Source organism: Pantherophis guttatus, chromosome 16, assembly GCF_059756535.1.
Source record: "Pantherophis guttatus breed Tessera chromosome 16, ASM5975653v1, whole genome shotgun sequence".
In the NCBI taxonomy this organism is placed as follows: Eukaryota; Metazoa; Chordata; class Lepidosauria; order Squamata; family Colubridae; genus Pantherophis; species Pantherophis guttatus.
In genome coordinates, this window is record NC_142078.1 from 19,028,036 (window position 1) to 19,049,890 (window position 21,855).

At 45.6% G+C, this 21,855-nt stretch overlaps 1 protein-coding gene across 1 annotated transcript; it reads right to left on the bottom strand.

Moving 5' to 3' along the window:
• Nucleotides 1-257: 257 nt before the first annotated feature.
• PRRX2 (paired related homeobox 2) lies at nucleotides 258-20,742 on the bottom strand. Its single transcript, XM_034436116.3, has 4 exons — nucleotides 19,042-20,742; nucleotides 3,045-3,232; nucleotides 2,313-2,491; nucleotides 258-1,944 (listed from the first exon to the last, which is right to left on the bottom strand). Exons 1-4 carry the CDS (start codon nucleotides 19,310-19,312, stop codon nucleotides 1,806-1,808), a joined length of 777 nt encoding a protein of 258 aa, XP_034292007.2. The 5' UTR covers nucleotides 19,313-20,742; the 3' UTR covers nucleotides 258-1,805.
• Nucleotides 20,743-21,855: the final 1,113 nt, after the last annotated feature.

Genomic DNA, 21,855 nt, shown 5'->3' on the forward strand with positions numbered 1-21,855 from the left:
CCTGGCTTAGAAAGTGGGAGATGGTGAGTTCTAGTCCTGCCTTAGTCATGAAAGCCGACTCGGTAATTTTGGGCCAGTCCCTCTTTCTCAGCCCAGGGTTCTTGTTGTGGGGAAAATAGGAGGAAGAAGGCGGTGTGTTGGATATGTTGAGTGCCATGAGTTATTTGTCAAAATAATAAAAAGGCAGATTCAAATAAATAAAAATAAAAACAATGCACAGGTGTGTGGAATGGGATGAAAAAACACGATATAAGACAGAGATTTCAGAGTTTTATTTCTGTAGGGACTGGGTGGGCGAAGGAAACAGGCTGAAATTGTTTCGAGGGTTGAGTCTTCCACTAAAAGTTCCAATCTGAAAGGAAATTTCCGGAGCAAAACATTGGGGGCCTGTTTGAAACTCCATAACTCTTTTGACTGGGGGATTTTGGGGGAAATTGGACTATTCCTTTCATTGGGAAATCGAAATAACAGGTAGGCCTTGACTTACGACCAAAATTGGGACTGGAGCTTCTGTCCTCAAGGGATGGGGCCGTTACATTTTTTTTCAGCCCCGTCATAACTTTCAACGGATGGCCATAAATTGAGGGCTACCTTATGGGAATTCTGAGGAATGGAAAAGGATGAAGCAGCCTAACTGGAATGTGTGATGTGCTTCTCACAAAGACAGAACAGAATGAAAATCCCCCCCAAATTTGGGGCAACATGTCATCCTAGCAAAATCCTCCTTAATATGTACCTTTTTCCTTCCCGACCCCCCAACTGAGCAAAACTGGAGAGAAATAAAACAGAGTGGAGGATTAGGAGAATGCAAAGCTGATATTGCAACGGAAATGATTTAATTGCAGCCCTGTTTTTTCCTGCATCACCCCCTCCTCAGCTGCCCATCTTCCACCACCTAAATTCAGTGTCCCTTTAAAAAAAAAATAATAATCTCTGTTGCAAATCCGCCCTCTGATTTAAGCAGCATCCACAAATGTCCGTTTTGGAAGCTGGCTAAATTGCAAAAAAAAACAAAAAACCTGCTGAATCACAGCCGTGCAATCAACCTGGTTTGCTGGTTTATCCAAGGGCTGCCGGCCATCGGCTGCCGGCCCCGTTTCGAACAAGTCCTTCCGAGACAGCCGTTGATCATTGCTTTCCCCATGAATCCGAGGCACATGGTGAATTAGAACAAGCATCGTTTCTGTTTTAAAGTCAAGCAGGGCCCACCCGTCCTTGACATGTGTGCATACCGCAGAGACAGACAAGCTAACGTGTACAGGAGAGATGTCAATTTGGAATAAAAATGCTCCATCCCAAATCTCAGTGGCCCCAAGGTCACCACACCCAGGCAAGGAAGGGCGAGATAATCAGGCTTGAAAAGACCATGAAGTAACCAGGTTATATTTGGGTTCTTGAAGCTCTAACTTGAAGCTCTAACTTTCAAGCTCTAACTTGAAAGATCTAACTCTTCTTGAAGACTTAGATCTTTAGGCTTTCAACCCAACCTGAAAGCTCTCCAAGATCCATGTCTTCATTTCTGGAAGGCCGCATCTGCTGGATCACTTCCTCTTCCTTGAAGAAGAAGTCAAGGTCCACCTGCATGGTCCACCAGCAAGATCTCGAAGAGGCTGCCTCATCCCCAAGGGAGCTTCAAGAGGTTTCTCAACATGGTTGAAGCTCTCTCCTTTGGTCTTCAGGAGAAGGAGACGTTGGGGGGCAGGGGAAGAGTTTTGAGCCCTGATGGACCACGAACATCTCCAATGTCTTGATTGGTGGAGATCGCCAGGGATGCTGCTGTTGGCGACCGAGGAAGGACGGGCAGGTCAGTTCACAGTGGGCACCTGGTTCTGGTGGAGGCTGAATTCTTTGGCTTTAAGGCGCAAGCTGGCAATGCTGTTGGCCATGTTGACACCCGGCGTGGGGGTGCTGGGGGCGCTGGAACCGTACGAAGGCATCGTGTTGCTGGAAGAGGCAGAGGAGATGGGAAGAAGGAGACAGGCACGAAGGAGGAGCAACCGGAAAGAGGCATTAGACCTCCGGAGGCAGGGAAGACAGAACTGTTCTTTTATAGCCAAGAAATCCAATCTAATTTTAGCTCAGCGTTTCCCCCCCCCCTTCCCCTCCTCTGCCCCAGAAGAAATGTGTTCCTTGGCCCACAGAGGAGGAGAGCCCCTATTTTCCTTTCCTTCCTCGGTTTGGTTAGCACTTCGAGTTGAAAGGTAACATAACATTGCGATTAGAGCTAACCTGGAGCAAGAGTTGGCTCGGGAAACCTGAGAAGCAGGGATGGGGGAGGAAGGGAGGGAGGCAGGAAAGGAGCTCGAACCTACCTGTAGGGGGTGGTGCTTGACCACGATAGATAGTCGGGGCTGAGGGTGGTGGGCCGGGGAGCGACGGGCTGCTCGATGGCTGTGTCTTGGGTGTAGGATTTGAGGAGTGATACTGACCGGTTGGCCAACATCGCTCTCTCGTTCCGGCGGAATTTTGCTCTTCGGTTCTGAAACCACACCTGGAGGGGAAGAAAGATGCAGATAGCAATAAAAGAGAATATTTGTATTCTCAGGGTCCTGGATGCTCTCTGAGCTTCCTTGCAGACGTCTCGTGACCCAACTAAGTAACGTCATCAATGCAAGTGCATGTGGGGTTTCTCCAGCGGTGAAATCCATTTACTTTTGCTACCGGTTCGGGAACGGGAGCGCGTCTCTTCTGCGCATGCACAGATGGTAAAAAAAACAGGACGTAATGACGTCCCGGCGGGTGGGTGGAGCCTCTCGCCACTAGCGCTACCGGTTCAGCGAGCCGGATAGAACCGGGGGGCGGGGATTTCACCGCTGGGTTTCTCCCTGTTTATATACGGTAGGCCTGAGCTGAGTTGTTTTTTTGTTGCAGACGTTTCATGACCCAACTAGATAACATTATCAGTGCTAGAGGGAAGTAGGGTTTGTGGAGAGGAGGAGGAGGAGGAGGAGAAGGAAATCAGATGTGACTCACTTAACAACTGGTCCCAGTCAGTTGTGGTCATAAGTCGAGGGCTACCTGTAGATGAATCCAATCACTCTCACCTGGACTCTGGCTTCACTAAGGCTCACCCTTCGGGCCAGCTCCTCCCGGACGAAAGCATCCGGATAGTGCGTCCTCTCGAAGACACGTTCCAGAGCCTGCAGTTGGCTGCTGTTGAACGTGGTGCGGTTCCTCCGTTGTTTCTTCTTCCGTTTGGAGGAGGAGGAGTGGGTCGGGCTCAAGCTCTGCCCTGTGGTCAGAAAAGAGAGAGAGAGGCGGGGCGGGGGGGTTAGGTCACACTCAAGCACACATGCACGCACGCACGTTCCGGTTTGGGCACTCAGTGCTGAAAATGTTCACCATCACTGGTATAGGGTCTTCTGCAGAAGCGAGGGGTTGGACTAGAAGACCTCCAAGGTCCCTTCCAAACTCTATTATTCTATGTTCTAACCAGCAGAGTGCCCTACAATCCTGCCGAAACATCTCCCCACATTCAGACTCCTTTCCACCTCTGGGCCTCGCATATTTTTTAAATGCCTCCTGACAACACCCCGTTCTAGGATCCCAGCAAATCCCACAAAATTTAAGACTTTTTGGAAAGCGACAATCCGCAGCCGAGAAGGCCGTCCCTGCTGCGCCTTCATTTAAATTCTCCTCTGAAACGCGATCTAGCCATTTTGCCCCAACATCTGGTTCCCATTTGGTCTCTAACGGAAGGTGGGGTGGGGAGAAAAAAAAAACCCCTTTATTTTGGGATGGTTTTAAAATTTGGAATACTTTTATGACAGCTCTCTGATTTGTACCAGTTACCCTGAATTCCTCTGCTATATGTCAAGCTTGAGCAGTTATGATGTGGCAAAAGGAAAAAAAAGACGGGGGAAAAACAGGAAAAAAAAAAAGAGAGAGAGAGAGAAAATATCTCGCCCGCTCGGAGAATTCCTCCGTAAAAGGACCTTTGAGAATTTTATCCGGAAACGGCATCGGAGCGATGCAAAAGGATACCAATCAAAAAAAAAAAAAATCTCACTTTAAAATAATCTTTGCTTTCAGTTGTTTTCTTTCATGCAGATGCGTGCCTGCGTATGAAAATAGGCCTCCCTCCTGCCAACATTTGGAAGAGTTTATAGGTAGTCCTCGGCTTACAACCATTTAGTGACTGCTTGAAGTTACGACATGACTGAAAAAAAGGGATTTACAGCCCGTCATCGTACTGACACTCGCTCTTAATGACCGGCGCAGCATTCCCAGGGTCACCTGATCCAAATTCAGGCAGTCCTCAACGTACGACCACAACTGGGCCCAAAATGTATGTCGCTAAGTGAGACATTTGTGGAGTGAGTTCCCTCCCCCTTTTTTAATGAGTTTTCTAACTGCATTTTCTAAGGGAGTCGGTGCAGTTCTTAAATTTGTCTATTTTCCCCACATCGACTTTGCTGGTCAGAAGGTCGCACAAAAGGGGATTATGTGGCACACTCACAGGATATTGCGACCGTCATAAATGTGAACCGGTTGCCAAACATCGTGGTCACGTGGCCATGGAGGGGGGGGAATGCTGCAATGGTCAGAAGTGTGAAAAACCATCATAAGTCACTTTTTTCAGTGCCGTGTAACTTTGAACGATCTTAACTACGATGTGACTTACTGAACAACTTCAGTGATTCACTTAGCGACAACCGTGGAAAGAAAGGTTGGAAGATGGGGCAAAACTCACTTAACAACTGTCTTAACAACAGAACATTTAGGCTCAGTGGGTCGTAAGTTGAGGACTACCTGCACTTTCAACCACTCAATTCAGGTTTGATCCTATTGTACATGTTCAATTTCAGATGGAAGGAAGGAAGGGTGGGAGGGAGGGAAGAAGGAAGAAAGGAAATAAGGGAGGGAGGTAAAAAGGAAGGAAATAAGGGAGGGAGGGAAGAAGGAAGGAAGGAAGGAAAAAAGGGAGGGAAGGATGGAAGGAAGGAAATAAGGGAGGGAAGGGAGGAAGGGGAGGAAGGAAATAAGGGATGGAAGGGAGGAGGGAAGAAGGAAGGAAGGAAGGAAATAGAGGGAAGAAGGAAGGAAGGAAAGGAGGGACCTTTTCAAGAAAATAAAAGACTTTTGCAAAAACTAAAAAATTATCAAAGCCCTGTAATTCAAAGCTTCAACCCTTTTTAGAGTTACAAAAGAATAAAAGAGAGAAATAATTTAGAAACTCCAGAGGCCACCTTGAATTCCTAAAAGTTTACTGGGGGGAAAAAGCTTCTGCACTCTTAAACGGTATGATTGCCCTTGAAAATACAGATGTACGTATTCAAATCTCATAATTGTAAAAATTAATTGGACATAAGCCCAGGCTTGTGCATTACAAGGATGTCAAATTCAATTTACAAAGGAAGTAATTTTGAATTTCAGCACTATCCCCCATTTGTTTTCTCTCCTTTCCATTTCCCCCTCCTTTTGTCTCATCTCTCTATTCTCTCTCTCCTCCTTTTTTCCTTTTTCCTCCCCCCCTTTTTTTTTAAAAAAAACAACAACAATATGCAGTTTAACGGAGTGGATTGAAATAGCCTGAAGGTTATTAGTCGTAAATTCTTCCGAAGAAAAATAAACCCTGTCTCCTTTCTAACTTTCCTTCTTCTTTCAACAAGTCCAGGACCGATACTACTTTTCTATTGAAATAATAATTATAGCCAAGACAGCCAGGGGGGACGCAGGGACTCCTAAATCAAATAAATAGACTTTATTAATTAACACAGGTCATTCCTGGATGCCAATTTGTTCTCCGGTCTCGGAATTAAGAAAAACAAACAAGGCAGGGTCGGGTTCTTAATGTGGATTTTACATGTTCACAGCCTTGGTTAAAGGGACACATCAGGAATAGTTTGACTAGGGGGAAAAAAACCCCCAATGTTTTGCTTTCTATACGCTATTACAACTTTTCTCTTTGCGTGTAACCTTTAACTGGGTGAACGGTGCATCGTATGGCAACCATTTTTGAAGAAGGTCGCTCAAACGGACTAATGGCAGAATAGCAGAATAACAGCATCGGAAGGGACCTTAGAGGTCCTCTAATCCAACCCCCGGCTCAAATGTTTCTGGCAGTCCGCATCTTCTAACTGTGCCACTATTTGGAAATACAACCTGATTGTGTTGTTGTGCAAATAGATCAACGAACAGTAACTCTTTTTGGATATGACTATTTATATTTTTCTAAATTTACATAGCCACCAATAACTCTAGTTTGATAAGGGAGGATTAAAGCAATCGATTAAATCTCCTGTAAAAAAAAGGACATGACGTTTTTTTATCTAGGAATGCCTCTGCTGATCTTTAAAAAAAACTTTATACATATTGGAAATTTGATAGAGCTACTCTTTGACTAATGACCACACTTGAGTCCCAAATTTCCATCGTTAAGTGATTTTTGCCCCATTTTACGACCTTTTTTGTCACAGTTGTTAAGTGAATCACGGTGGAATCAAGTTAGAGAGGGGGAGAGAGAGAGAGAAAGAAAGGAAGGAAGGAAAGAAAAAGAGGAAGGCAAAGAGAGACGGAAAAGAGAAAGAAACGAGAGAGGAAGAGAGAGAATGAAAGAGTGACAGAGAAAGAGAAAGAGAGAGAGAAAAGAAAAGGATAAAAGAGAGACAGAGGAAGAGAGAGAAAGAAGGAAAGCGAGAGCGAAAGAGGGGGGCCAGGAATGGTTTGCCAAAGCTTCTCCATCCACCTTGATTGACGGCTTCCTTCATTTATTATGCCGCTCAGAGCTCTTTGGGGAATGAAAATCTCTCCATTTCCACCCCCCTCCCCACCTACCCTCCTCGGCCCCCTTCCCCCCAGCCTTTGAAAAGCAGCGTTGACTTTTTCCTCCAAGGGGGTTAGAAAAATGCAAAAGGGCAGAGTTTTAAACCCCGCCAGGGCAATCGAGGAGGAGGAGGAGGGCTGAAGGCAGGTGACCCCGCTGCCTCTGAAGTCCTCCATCTGAAAACGTTTAAGGGCATCTCAGTTTTCCTTCCGATCCATCCAGACTGTCAGAAAGCCACGGGGCGGGGGGGGGGGAAAGAGAGAGAGAGAGGGAGAGAGAGGAAAAAGTCCTTTTTCCTTCGCTCCTCGCAGGAAACGGACGGACGGCAGGGTTGGAAAAAGGAGGATGGTCAGAAGGGGGAATCTCTCTTAGCCTTTGTGGACAACTTCGGCTCTGGGCAGGAGAAGCCAAGCAGAAATTTTACAGATAGTTAGATTATAGATACATACATACAGATAGATGATAAAGAGATGATAAATAGAGTAGATACAGTATAGACACATAGATACCTTAGATAGATTAAATAGATACCATAGATAGATAGATAGATAGATAGATAGATAGATAGATAGATAGATAGATAGATATTCATCCATCCATCCATCCATCTATGATACCTATCTATAGTATCTTGCTATCTATGGTATCTGTCTGTCTGTCTGTCTGTCTGTCTGTCTGTCTGTCTATCTATCTATCTATCTATCTATCTATCTATCTATCTATCTATCTATCTATCTGTCTATAGCAGTGGTGGGTTTCAAATTTTTTTCACTACCGGTTCTGTGGGTGTGGCTTGGTGGGCGTGGCAGGGGAAGGATACTGTAAAATCTCCATTCCCTCCCCAATCCAGGGAAAGGTTACTGTAAAATCCCCATTTCCTCCTGATCAGCTGGGACTTGGGAGGCAGAGAATAGATTGGAGCGGGGCCAGTCAGAATTTTTACTACCGGTTCTCCAAACTACTCAAAATTTCCACTACCGGTTCTTCAGAACTGGTCAGAACCTGCTGAAACCCACCTCTGGTCTATAGATAGATACCATAGATAGATAGATAGACAGAGATAGATGATAGATGATAGATAGATAGATAGATAGATAGATAGATAGATAGATAGATAGATAGATAGATAGATAGATAGATACCATAGATGGCTGGATGGCTGGATGGATATCTATCTATCTATCTATCTATCTATCTATCTATCTATCTATCTATCATCTATCTATCTATCTATCCATCTATCTATCCATCTATCCGTCTATAGATAGAAAGCATAGATAGATACGATCGATCGATCGATCGATAGATAATAAGATTTATAAGCAACCAATGGTCTCTTCTTCTTCATTTTCTCATTTGAATCTACAGCTTCTTTTCCATTTTTCTCCTCCTCTACCAACTTTGCTGGTTCTCCCCACCCAACCCCACCCAGATTTTTTCCATGCAGTATTTTTGGGGAAGGACGTTTGCACCCCCCCTCTACTCTCCCCCCACCCACCCCCGGCACCGGTTCACGCTTTTCCATGTGCCTTCCAGGTCTCCTCGCGTGTGAGGCCCTGCAAAAGGCCAGCCTTGTTGGCTGGGAACCATGGCGCCTCTCCACATCTGGTTCGAAGTGGAAGCCTGGCGCCGGCCTAAAGCCACAGACTTCAGTCAAGAGAGGCGCACAGAACTTTAATAGACTCGTACAGTTTGCCGAGCCAGGGCTACGGCTGCAAAGGAAGAGGGGTTTTTTAGAGAGATGGCAGGTCTGCGCTCTCCTAAGAAAGAAAGAAAGAAAGAAAGAAAGAAAGAAAGAAAGAAAGAAAGAAAGACGAAAAAGGGATGCAGAAAGAAGGAAGAGGCAAGGAGCTGTGGGAAGATAGAAGTGAGTTCAGAGCCTGCCACCCCTGGGCGTTTGGAGATCAAAAGCTCTCAAGCCCAGAGGTGTGCAGAATAGCAGACCCTAAAGAATGACAGAATTGGAAGGGACCTCAGAGGTCTTCTAGTCCAACCCCCTGCTCAAGCAGGAAACCCTATAACCTTTCAGAGAAATGTTGTCTAATCTCTTCTTGAAAACTCCCAGTGTTGGCGCATTTACAACTTCTGGAGGCAAGTTGTTCCACTGATGAATTGTGTTCTCACTGTCAGGAAATTTCTCCTTAGTTCTAGGTCCGGGATGGCGAACCTGTGGCACGCGTGCCCAAAGTGGCACACGGAGCCAAGTCACCTGGCACACGCAGTGGCGCCCATTCCTCTTCTAGGTTTCTGGCACGCATGCGTGGGCAGTGATCATCTGGCCTTTGTGCCTGCGTCAGAGCTGCTCTTCCATTTTCTGGCATGAACATGTCCGCTGGCCAGCTGATTGGCATGTGTGCAGGCGTGGCAGTAACCTGAAGACTTGCTGGCCATCAAGTTTTGCCATCACTGTTCTAGGTTGCTTCTCTCTCTGATAAGCTTCCATCTCTTGTTTCTCAGCTGCTTTGGAGGTCTTCTCTGGGACAGCGCCTCAAGTACTGGAAGGCTGCTATCATGCCACCCCTAACCCTAGCATGTGTCCCCCCCCCCATAGAATCTGAGAAGGAGCTGTGAGGTGGTTGGGCTATCCGTGACACCCCATCTTCTGCAACCCGCCTTCCCAGACAATCTTCCTTGTTTCTTAAACCAAAAACTGGCTCGAACCGTCCAAGTGTTTAATGTCTTACAAATGTTTGGCGTCTTTTGTGGGTTTGCACAGCATCACACTGAAATGTTGTGGTAGGGTTGGGTGAGAGAACACCCAAGATATAGCTGAGCTTGCCAAATTGGGAAAAGTTTGATCAGACTCAAGTGATGTCAATGGGCGAGAGGAGGGCATATTGGTCATTGCCCAAGGTTTCTTCAAGGCTGCCAGAGAAGGTTTTGAAACCCTGGCCTTGGTTGACTTTTCTATTGTTTAGAAGAACCCAAGTTCTCCAGATGTTTCATGGGGAAAAAACCATTAGCCGATTTGCATGCCGGCATTGTTTAATTAAAAGTAACCTGAAGATTGCAATCATCTAGCTGAAGGTGCAGATTTGCCTTCGATCAACGTGATGGATCTATCTTAGTCTAAACTGCCTTGATCCGTGAAGCAAGCCGTCAAAGGAGAATCCTGCATAGTCTACCAAGAGCCATTTTTTTGCTGGTTTAGGTCATGGAAACCCATGGGTCAGCCTATGGTCCAAAGCATCCCAGGGCAAGACAAGAGCAACGGATGGAAACTTATCAAGACTGGAATTAAGGAGAATTCTATTAATTCCACAATTAATCAGTGGAATGGCTTGCCTTCAGAAGAGGTGGGTGCTCCATCACTGGCAGTTTTCAAGAAGTGACTGGACAACCTTTTGACTGGGATGGCGTGAGGTCTCCGGCCTTGGGCAGGGGGTTGGACTAGAAGACCTCCGAGGTCTCTTCCAACCATATGATTCCATGTTCTAAATACAATTGCCAGGATTGCAGTTATGTATCCTATTTTCTACTGCAATATTTCATACACTAAACCATGGCTCGCTTCAAATAAACTGCAACGGATGCCTTAGTGCAGCGTTGAGTGTAAAATTAGAAACATTTTAGATATAGTAAAAAAAAAAAAATCACAGATGGGTACAGAAAGATTCTAACCTGGTGATTCTCACCCTTGGCAAGGGTTAGATGGGTAGGAGGACCTTGCTGGCTGGGGAATTCTGAGATATTGGAAGACTGCTATCATGTCACCCCTAGTCCTTCTTTCTAGTTCTGATGGACTTTGAATCTGAATGACCAAATAACAGGATTGGAAGGGACGTTGGAGGGCTTCTAGTCCAACCGCCTGCCATCCTGTTCAAATGACTGTTCAGTCTCTTTTTCTGTTGAGTCTCTACAACTTCTGGTGGCAAGTCGTTCCACTGATTAATTGTTCTTGATGTCAGGAAATTTCTCCATAGTTCTCGGTTGCTTCTCTCCTTGACTAGTTTCCATCCATTGTTTCTTGTGCTGCCTTCTGGTGCTTTAGAAAATAGCTTGACTTCCTCTTCTTTGGGGCAGCCCCTGAGAGATTGGAATACACTGCTCTCATGTCTCCCCTGGTCCTTCTCTTCACTAGACTAGCCAGGCCCAGTTCCTGCAACCGTTCATCGTATGTTTTAGCCTCCAGGCCCCTCATCATCCTGGTTGCTCTTCTCTGCACTCTTTCCAGAGTCTCTACACCATTTTTTAATAATACGGTGACCAAAAGTGGATGCTGTATTCCAGGTGTGGCCTTACTAAAGCTTTATAAAGTGGTACTAACCCTTCACATGGTCTCGATTCCATCCGTGGGTCAGAACTGCCACCTCACTGCCTGTCTGACATCCTCCGTTAATGCAGTCTAGGATTGCATTGGCTTTTTTGGCTGCCACTTTGATATCTGAACCGTTTCTCACTGTTCTGCCATAAACTGAAGACAAAACAGGCTATTGTTACAGAACTGGGCAACCACAGACTTTCCAAGTCTCCCCCCCCCACACACAAATTTCTGGGCAGAGAAGCAGAGTGGCTTGAAACGCCTCCAAATTTCAAGAAGAGATTGGGCTGCCATTTGTCAGAAATGGTGTAGCACTGTCTGAAGACGTCTCCGTGGTCATGTGGCCGGCATGACTCAACGCCAAAGGCGCACGGAACGCTGTTCCCTTCCCACCAAAGGTGGTCCCTGTTTTTCTACTTGCATTTTTTACCTGCTTTCGAACTGCTAGGTTGACAGAAGCTGGGACAAGGAACGGGAGCTCACCTTGTTACGCGGCACTAGGGATTCGAACCACTGAATTGCCCACCTTTCAATCGACAAGCTCAGCGTCTTAGCCACTGAGCCTCACAGAGAAGAGAGGGCTGACTCCAAAGCAACTGAAGGCAGGACAAGAAGAAATGGATGGAAAATTATGAAAGAGAGATTCAACCTAGAATTAAAGGAGAAACTTCCCGACAGTGAGAACAATTGATCAATGGACTGGCTTGCCTCCAGAAGTCGTGGGTGCTCCATCACTGGAGGATTTTAAGAAGAGATTGGACGGCCATTTCTCTGGGATGGGATAGGTTTCCTGCTTGAGCAGGGGGTTGGACTAGAAGACCTCCAAGGTCCCTTCCAACTCCGTTATTCTGAATTCTTCATTACAGGGGAATGTTTTGTCTGGTTGAAAAATAACACAACTCCAGGTTGACCTTAATATGCCTTGCTCGGTAGCACCGGCTGAATCCAATGGAAGCAACATCAGAGATGTTTTGAGGCCAAATTAGGCTTAGTTAGCTTCCTGTGTTTAAACCCCCCCTCCTCACTGGCTGACAGAAACACTGTTTGGATTTTACAAGGGCTCCCCTTGTAAAAAAAAAAAAAATCCCCCCCAATATCTGCTTTTTCTCTCCCCGGGAGTTAGCATCACGACACCTCCCAACGTTCAAGGTGGAATTTAAGAGCCCTAACGCCTAAAAACCAACTTTTCTTACAATCCGAGACACATGGTTTCAGTTAGCGGCAAAGGAGATAGGCAGGCCGGGCTGAAAGAAAAGGAAGCCAGAGACACATTTTTGTTTAAAGGCGAACGAAGGAAAATAAGCCAAAGGACAAAAGAGAAGAGAAGAGGAGGGCAGGATTGTTGAAACGAAAATTAAAAAGGTAGCGATTCAGATGGCACGTGTCCGAGAGGGGTGGATCAAGATTAATTAATTTGGGTGGAAGGAGATGAAAACACCACATTGTTCTCGGGTTTTGTTTTTTCTCGTTCTAATTTTGCCCTTTTTTTAAATGGAAACCATATACAGCTTTCCTTCACCGGAATTATGGCACTGGTTTTGCTGAAAAGCAGATGCAAATGCCGGTTTCCCACAAAGCCAGTCTTAAAATGTGACTTCGAGATGATGCGTGCAGCCAAAGTGTGGTCAGATGACCATGAAAGAAGATGACGCTGGCCACCATCGGAATTTCAGATCTGAGTCATAAGTCCCCTTATTCCAGCCCTTTTTTTTTTCCACGTCCGGTCGTAAATCGAGGATTCCCTCTTTAATGCCTTGCATGGGGGCACTTCTTGGAGTTGGGCCCAGATTGTGGGATTGTGTGAGTGTGGCTTCAAAAAGGAGCAGGACCTCTCTCCTTCCACACCTCTGATGAAGCTTGCAGGCCTTGAAGGTTTCCAAAAATGGATTGAGTTGGGTAAGGAGCATTGTGTCCAGTTTCTGTTTGATCCCCAAGTACAAACCAGATCTCCTCTCAATTTGCCAGGAAGAAATACCAGAAAAGCCGAATCTGATGTCTTGCCTGTGAAGGACCATCCTGGTTTCTTGGAGGAACCGAATGTTGTTTTTCTCAAGCTGGAGAGTTCATGGGGGTTATGTTTATTCTGGAACCTGACTTGGACATGGGACGGTTCTTCAAGACAGAAGGGCCCTGCCTCCAACTTGTACAAATAAACCCAGAACTTTTTATGGTTGGACAGCTAAAATCCCCAAAACTCATCCGGGCATTTTTTCGAGAGAAGGGAAGCGTTCAAATTTCTTTGGTTAAGCTGAATTCTCTGAGCATCGTTTCTCCAGAATGGTTTAAATAAAATGCGGGGCTTTCCTGCCCCTGTCTCTACATTGTAAATAGATGATAGATTAAAAACTAGGTAGCAGATTAAAACTTGGATCTCTGGGAATTTCATAATGTCTGTAAGTGCCCGTGCAGAAATAACCTAGAAATAAGGAGAAATTTTCTGACAGCGAGAACCATCAACCCAATAGAACAGAAGTTGCCTTCAGAAGTTGTGGGAGCTTCATCCCTGGAAGCTTTCAAGAAGAGGCCCTCGGTCAGAAATGGTGTAGGGTCTCCTGCCTGGATGGAGGGTTGGACTAGATGACCTACAGGGTCCCGTCTGACTCTGTTATTCTGTTCTGTTCTGTTGTCCTTTCCCTTATAGGGCATTAGCAAGACAGAAAAGAGAAAAAAGAGTTGACTTTAAAATGAAGAGGACCTTCCTAATACATTCCTAAGTCAATGCCACTGAATGTCATAAAAACATAGAGCTGGAAGGGACTTCAGAGGTCTTCTAGTCCAACCGGCTACTCAAGGCAAAGACAGCTTATACTATCTCGGTTAAATGAAAGTCTCCAGTGATGGAGCCCCCACAACTTCCTGAGACAATTGATTAATTGTGGTCACTGTCAGGAAATTTCTCCTGAAATTCAAGGTTAGATCTCTCCTTGATCATTTTCCATCCATCCCTTCTTGTCCTGCATCCTATGGTACATTCTACTCCTTCATTTCAGAAGCAGAACATCTGAAGTGATTTTTCCATTATGGCGCCTAATAAAATGAATAAATAAGGGGGTTTCCTCCCGTGTGTGACATTCATTTTTTTATAACCATGTCCAGATCATCAGAGGATTTCATTATTATGTTACACGGTTTTTTTGTGTAACAATAGCCAAATTTCATCTCAAGATTAATCTGATAGTAGCTATTACAGAAGTTTGGTGGTCTAATTTTCTTGGGAACTAAATTATCTGGATAGAGGAGACAGTCATGAGAGGGAGGGAAGGAGGGAAGGAAAGAAGAAATGGAGAGAGGGATGAAGGGCCACAAGAGGATGTCTCTATATAGGCCTTATTTAGTTTATAGCAAAAGGGAGCATCAAATAGTACAATAGCATCACACAACCTAATTCTAGTATATGTTATTATGTAGAAGGGGAAGAAAGGAGGGAGGGAGGGAGGGAGGGAGGGAGGGAGGGAGGGAGGAAGGAAGGAAGGAAGGAAGGAAGGAAGGAAGGAAGGAAGGAAGGAAGGAAGGAAGGAAGGAAGGAAATATCTAACATAGATTACATCTAAGGTAAAGGTAAAGGTTCCCATCACACCTATGTGCTAGTCGTTCCCGACTCTAGGGGGCGGTGCTCCTCTCCATTTCAAAGCCGAAGAGCCAGCGCTGTCCAAAGACGTCTCCGTGGTCATGTGGCCGGCATGACTCAATGCCAAAGGCGCACGGAACGCTCTTCCCTTCCCACCAAAGGTGGTCCCTATTTTTCTACTTGCATTTTTTTTACGTGCTTTCGAACTGTTAGGTTGGCAGAAGCTGGGACAAGGAACGGGACCTCACCCCGTTATGTGGCACTAGGGATTCGAACCGCTGAACTGCCAACCTTTTGATCGACAAGCTCGGCGTCTTAGCCACTGAACCACCCGTGTGCTTTAGATTGCATCTAGTCCCAATGTAAACAGGTGGGTTTTCCTTTTGGCTAAATTAAGTTCAGGAGATAAAGTGTCCATTTCTATAGGTTCAAAAGACGCCATCGCTTTTTAGCCTGACTAAGGCAAACGGAGGAGCCACCGTTGAGAAATGGCTGATCTCAACCGTACGGAATGTTGGAGCAGGAACACACCAGTGCTACACACCCCATCTGTGTGATGACTACCACACTGACGGAATGAATGACGCATGTAGGTCAATCTGACCAGCTTCCGTTCTTCCACCTTTTGCAAGGACATTATTATTATTATTATTATTATTATTATTATTATTATTATTATTATTATTATTATTATATTGGGTTTCCTGCCTGAGCAAGGGGTTGGACTAGAAGACCTCCAAAGTCCCTTCCAAGTCTGTTATTCTGTTAAATATTTGAGATAAATGTTGGGATGTCACAATGTATAGAAGGAATATTTGACCAGGCAATGGGGGGAAAGAAATGAGAATTCCTTCCTTCCTTCCTTCCTTCCTTCCTTCCTTCCTTCCTCACTCACTCCTTTCCTTCTCCTCTTCCTCCACTCCTTCTTTCCTTCCTTCCTTCCTTCCCCTTCCCCTTTCTGCTTCCCCTTTTATCCATCCATCCATCCATCCTCTCATATGCCACTCCATTTCCAAAAATTTAGTTTTTAACTATCAACAAGAAATGTTGCCCCTCTGAACAAAAGCAGAGAGAATATTTACAGAGTCAATTCTGCCATGGGAAAAGAAAACCCTGGCAGCAGCCCCATCTCCAAACTATTGAAGGATCTTCCTCCTCCTCCTCCTTTTCTCCTTCTTTCTTCTTTCTTCATAGCTCCACTCCTGAATTCCAAAGGGTTGCATGCTAACTTAGTCATTGAATTTTGGGGCTGCCAATAAAATCTATGATGCTTGAAGAATGGAATCCAGAAGGAAAAGAAAGGAAAAGGTATTCAGCTGATCTGTAATCTTCTAAACAAAACCAGGTTTGGTTTAAAGGCAGACGAGGATGTAAGAGTAAGTAAGAATGCCGCCTTTCTACTCCGGAGGAGACACCACAGAGAGAAATCTGCGTATCCACTGGGAAAGTAATAAAGTGATTGTTTCTAAGTCATCACGATCACAATCTTGCTTGGCAGGCAGAAAGCCCGATGAAATGAAGGGAAGTAAAATAAATAGGTTTTGGAGATGCCACGTTTTCACATGTGCACATTTATAACTTGATTTGGAAAGAAAGAAAAAGAAAGAAAGAGAAAGGAAGGGAGGGAGGGAGGGAGGGAGGGGGGAAAGGAAGGAAGGAAAGAAAGAAGAGGGAAGGAAGGAAGGAAGGAAGGAAGGAAGGAAGGAAGGAAGGAAGGAAGGAAGGAAAGAAAACATAGGATAGTTTATTTGCTCTCCATTGGACTATTTCTGGGCAGACGCCATCATGAACTCAGAATTGCATCCACAAAATTCACCTGTACCTAGATGTCGTCTTCTTCTCCATCATCGTTCTAGGCACTGTCCATCCCCTGCAGGTTGAAGAAGGCCTCTTCTGCATGTTTCCAACCTAGACAATCCTTTTCTTTTTATTCTGCCAGTTGGGCCTGCCATATTTGCTGATCCATCTTGATTTGGGTCTCTTTCACGGACCTTTTTGAACAAGTGGGATCCGTTCTGCGACTGCCTTGGCCCACCTGCCCTCCCGTTCTTCTTGCTCTGTGCCCAGCCCGTTTCCATTTCAATTCTTTTGATGGCATTGTATACTTTCCTTTCTTCTCTAAAATCCATGGGCAGGTTTTCCTATCTTGCCTTGTGATGCCAGAGTGTGTACCTTTCCATGCCTCTTGGCGCCCCTTGTAGCTTTTGCAGCGATTGTGAGGTTAGGGTCCATGTTTCACCGTCATATATTAGACAGGTAGCACACATTGATCCAAAACTTTTCCCTTCAAGGCGCAGAGGGAGGTTGTTCTTGAAAATTACGCTTCTCTGGATGCGTCTAACTTCAAAGGGGCTTCAATTTCCGTGAAAATAACGCATCGTCTCCATCACTTGTTTGCATCTTATGTACGTTGGATTTTCACCAAGAGGAGAAACAGCTCCTGTTGCTGGTTTTTCCCCCCCTTGTCATGGCACCTTAAAAGCGTCCGTGATTATTAAGCTCATCTCACCGATGGGGAAACCAAGGCCCGGTTCTCTGAGAGGTGAATCTGATATTGCAAGTCAGAAACAAATATAAAATATTTGGACTCTGGCTGTTTTCGGAATGGCGCTCCTGCCCTACACACATGTCCTTGGGTTTTGATGATTGGTTTTAATTTATTTATGTTTCCACTGTATGTATAGACAGATTTTTAAGACTCTAAGCTGCACAGAGTTACCCTAGGGTAAGATGGGCAACCAATAAAGTTTACAAATAATAAATAAAATGATTTTTCACTGGCATGGCAGGATGGATCAAGCAACAAAAATGTAGAATCTGACCAAAAGGGAAAAAATTAGGGTTCTGTAAAAGCTGACAGCAGATTTTTCACCTTTCTGTAAAAATGGCCAGGATATTAACCTGTTTTCAAGACAAAAATCTGCTGTTTATGTTGTTATTCCATTTATTGGGCTGGTGAAACATACGTCTTTAAATATCACAACCTGTTTGGTATCCAAAAGACGATCGGGGTTAATTCCCTATAGGAAGTTTCCTATTCGGCGGCTTCAAATGTTTTGTGCGTGAATTATACGTACGGCAAATTTAAAGGGATGTTGTGTCCCGTAAGTGAGATAGGAGGTATAGAAAGATGATGAATAAAATAAAAAAAGATGAAATGAAATAACAAAATTAAAGTGAAATATAAAATAAAATAAAAGTGTGTGTTATCACGTCAACTACAAAAGCAGGTGAACTTACACCTGGTTTTCTGCCTTGCACCCAGAACTATAAAGGGGAGAGTAGAGTAAATAAGCAACTGCGTTAAGAGTCTTTAAAGGCCTTCACTTTACTATCATGTAGGCTTATCCTCATTACAATCCACTAATAGAATTTCCAATGAAGGAGAATATCTGTAGGTTCACATTTGAATTGTGGGGTCCTTGATGCTCTCTGAGCTTGGCGGTTTTCTTGCAGACGTTTTAAGACCCAACTAGGTAACATCATCAGTGCTCACTATCAGAGCATGGAAGACGTCCCCTAGTTGGGTCATGAAACGTCTGCAAGAAAACCACCAAGCTCAGAGAACACCAAGGACCCCCCCCCCAATTAATAGAATTCCTCTGCCTGTTTCCACACCTGCCCCCCCCTTTTTTTTTTGCAATGCGTCTAACCAAGTTAGTTGCTCACCATTTCAACCAACTCCTTCAATTCCCCCTGATTTGATTCCGACTAAACAGGGCTTGCCGTATTAATTTGCAAAAGAGGCTATTTCTTTTTCTTTTCTTTTTTTCCCCCCTGTTCCAACATCCTTGCCGGACATCCAAAGACGAAGGAAGAAATGGAGTTAAATACGAAATACTAAAGATTCCGGATATTTGACGGCATCTTTTCAAAGGCTGGTTCGGATCTGTTGACTCTTCTCCCCAATTCTGAATCACAAGCAAACCCCCCACCCACCCCAAAAAAGGTTCTCCCCCCCCCAAAGTTTATGGAGATTCTCAATCATCCATCAGGTCCTGGTTGTCCCAAAGGGTTTTTTTTTTCCAAGAGGCAACTGGACTTTCTGGTTTTTCTTCGAAGACCTTTTGCTCCTCATCCGAGAAGCTTCTTCAGCTTCTTCAGAAAGTCCAGTTGCCTCTTGAAAAAGCACCTTTGGGGCTCCCCCCCCAAGACTTCCCTCCACGCTAAATGCCCCCCGAAGTCAGTGATTCCCAGAGGGTGTCCGGCGCTGGACAGCGGAGCAATCCGAGGGAGGAAACCCCCAGGACTTAAGCCCCTTCAGGGGAAGCCGGCTCTTGCGCAGCGCAGGGGACCCTCCCCTCCAAGCCTCTGGGAGGGGGCAGGCTCCCCACGGGGCCCCTAGGAAGAGCCCTTCCCTCCCATAGGAGACCTCCCCGTCTCTTCCGCGCCTGGTTGTACCCCTTTCCTCTCCTCTCCCCGGGACGCGCCTTCCGACGCGCTCACCTTCCCGCCGCGCGTCTCCTCCTCCTCCGCCTCCGCCTCCTTCGCTGCCGCTGCTGCCCCCGGAGGGGTCGAAAGCCCCCTTGCCGCCTTCCCGAGCCTCGGAGCCGGCGTCCCGGGGCGTCCCGTTCATGCCGACGGCCGCTTCCTCCAGATCCAAGAGGTGACTGACGCTGAAGTTCTTGCGCGCCTGAGGGTTGTCTGCAGGCTCCAAGATCCGGACCGGGTTGGGGGCGAATTGCTTGTCCATGCCGTAGGCGGCCACCGCTTCCATCGCGCCCGGATCCAGCTTGTGGGGCAGAAGAGAAGAGCCCCGCCCGGCCAGGAGCTGCGAGCCGGCGAGCCTCCCTCGGCTCCCCCCCCCCCGGAAAAAAAACTTTTTCTTCTGCTTTGAGTTCCACACACACAAACACACGCGCCCTGCCTTCCTCCTCCTCCTCCACCTACGCTTTCCTGGTGGGGTGGGCGCGCGCGCACGTGTGTGTTTGCGTGGGCCTGCTTCTGAGGGTGCGTGGGAGTCTTTAGTATATTCACTGTCTCTCTTCTTTCTTTCTTTCTCTTCCTTCCTCTCTTCTTTCACTCTTTCTTTCTCTGCGTCTTCTCTTCCTCTTCCTTCCTCTTTCTGCTTTCTTCTTCTCTCTCTCTGTTCTTCTCTCCCTCTTTTTCTCTCTGCGTGTTTTTATTGCTCTCTTCCTCTCTCTCTTTTCTCTCTCTCCTTCTGTCTGTCTGTCTATCTTTCTTTCTCTTCCTTCCTCTCTTCTTTCACTCTTTCTTTCTCTGCGTCTTCTCTTCCTCTTTCTTTCTCTCTTCCTCTCTTTCTTCCTCTTTCTTCTGTCTCTGTCCTTCTCTCTCTCTTTCACTTTCTCTGTGTATCTTTCTTGCTCTCTTCCTCTCTCTCTTTTCTCTCTCTCCTGTGTCTTTTTCTTTCTTTCTCTCTCTCTCTCTCCCTCACTCTCACTCTCTCTCTTTCTTTCTCTCCCGTGTAGCTTGTGAACCAGCGAGAGAAACAAACGTCTCCAAACTTTTTACTAGGGGTCTATCCGTCGCCGCCCCCCCATCCTCCCCAGCGCACCGTCTCCGCCACTCTGGAAAACTTCCCTTCAAGTCAAAAGTTGGAACCAAACTTTTTTTCCCTCTCTATCCAGATTGAAATTGACCTGTCCCCGGCCGCTGTTTTCCCCCAGAAACCGACTGATTGAGCCTTCTTGAAGTCCGTAAACGTGACAAGCCCCCCCTCTTCCTCAACTGCCCTCTCCCCCGCCTTTTGCACTCCCTCTATCTGCCCTCCTCCCCATTTCAAGCCCCCCCTCCCAATTTGGAAAGAGGAAGAGTTAAATTAGAGGAAAGCCAACCCAATTTATTGAGTTTAAAATATCATTTGGGGAGGGGCGGGCGAGGAGAGAGAAATTCCTTCTTTGCATCCTTTCCCTGGACCCCCCGCTGGCTAGAAAAGCCTTCTGAAAGCCAATCGTGGGACATTTGAAACTTGCAAATTCACCAGAAGGAAAACAAACTAAACGAAAGAAAATATAATAAGAATAAGAATAATAACCAACCCTTAGGGGCTTATATTAAATTGTCGCCCCCGCGGGGGTGTTAAAATAAGGCAATGTTTGTTTCCCTAAATGTGTCACCTTTCAAGGGCGGAGTTATGCCGATGAAGGAGGCAAGCTTATCCAATTAGGACCCGCTGTCTTTCAATGCAACTTTTAAAACTTTCCTACTATATAAAAAGTCCCCTTTGATATTTTTCAAAAAATAAATAAATAAGTGCCTCTTTGTGTCCTGCTGTTTTTAGGACAAAGGTGCAGCTGTGGTTTTTTGGATTCCTTCTGGATTGAATTTTTAAAAATTTTCCAGTCAACCCGACGGCTCTAAGATCTCCTGGTGGTCTCTTATCCATATAGGACAAAAGCAAATAGTTGAAATCAGAATGTCAACAAATTCTTTCTCCATCTGGTTCTCAAAAATGTCCATGAAATACACTTAAGAACAGAAGCATTCATCGTTTGCCTATTTTCCTTTCCATCTCTGAAAGATAAGTAAACAAAAATCAAAACTTTTGGGGGAAACTTATTGTAGTCCTCAACTTACAACTATTCGCTTAGTGACTATTTGAAGTTACCACAGCACTAAAAAAAGTGACTTATGACCATTTTAAACGGTCACTAAACAAATGGTTATAAGTCAAGGACTACCTGTAGTAGAAAATTCAGGGAAATGTCCAGAGAAAAAGTGGCTAAACTTTCTTGTCCTTTTTTTCCCTACAAGAAAAAGGCTGGAAGAATTTCATGGGGAGGTGAGTTCTGAAGGTTCCGAAGCCATTGCTTTAAAAAAATGCCTTCCCATCAGCCTAATAATGAGAGAGAAAAAGCAGGACTTCAATAGATAATAGTGAAGTCTAAAATCAACAGGACCAAGAAACTGAGTTTCTTCTAGCTTTTTGGTTCAAATGCTCCTCAATCTGTTACCCTTTGATTTTAGGGCCACCCTGGAAAAGGAGCACCTGGCTCTTAACCAACATCATAACCGTGTCTTGAGAAGGTCCCAAGAGACAACGTGGATTGTCTTGAGGAGAGGTCCAAAAAGGACAGCGCTGAGGAAAGGTGGAAGTTCTCCAGAACTATGCTCCAGGAGGTCAGGGGCCAGGCAGAAATAAAACAGGCAGAGAGACCAGAGGTCTCTCCCCTGAGGGCTAGCTCAGGATCTGCCCATACGTGACCTCTGACACCAGAGTCGAAATTCAACTTTTGTGTGGGGTAGACAAGCTACAGCATCAGGAAAGCTTGAGTTGAGGAACTGCAGTTGAGAAGTTCT

Bases quoted from the DNA above. Each gene is read 5' to 3' on its own strand.
- PRRX2 (XM_034436116.3), bottom strand. From the start codon at position 19,312: ATGGAAGCGGTGGCCGCCTACGGCATGGACAAGCAATTCGCCCCCAAC. The intron at 3,233-19,041 runs GTGAGCGCGTCG...TTCTGACCACAG, and splicing joins AGGAGACGCGCGGCGGGAAG to GGCAGAGCTTGAGCCCGACC. The intron at 2,492-3,044 runs GTGAGAGTGATT...CTTCCCCTCCAG, and splicing joins TTAGTGAAGCCAGAGTCCAG to GTGTGGTTTCAGAACCGAAG.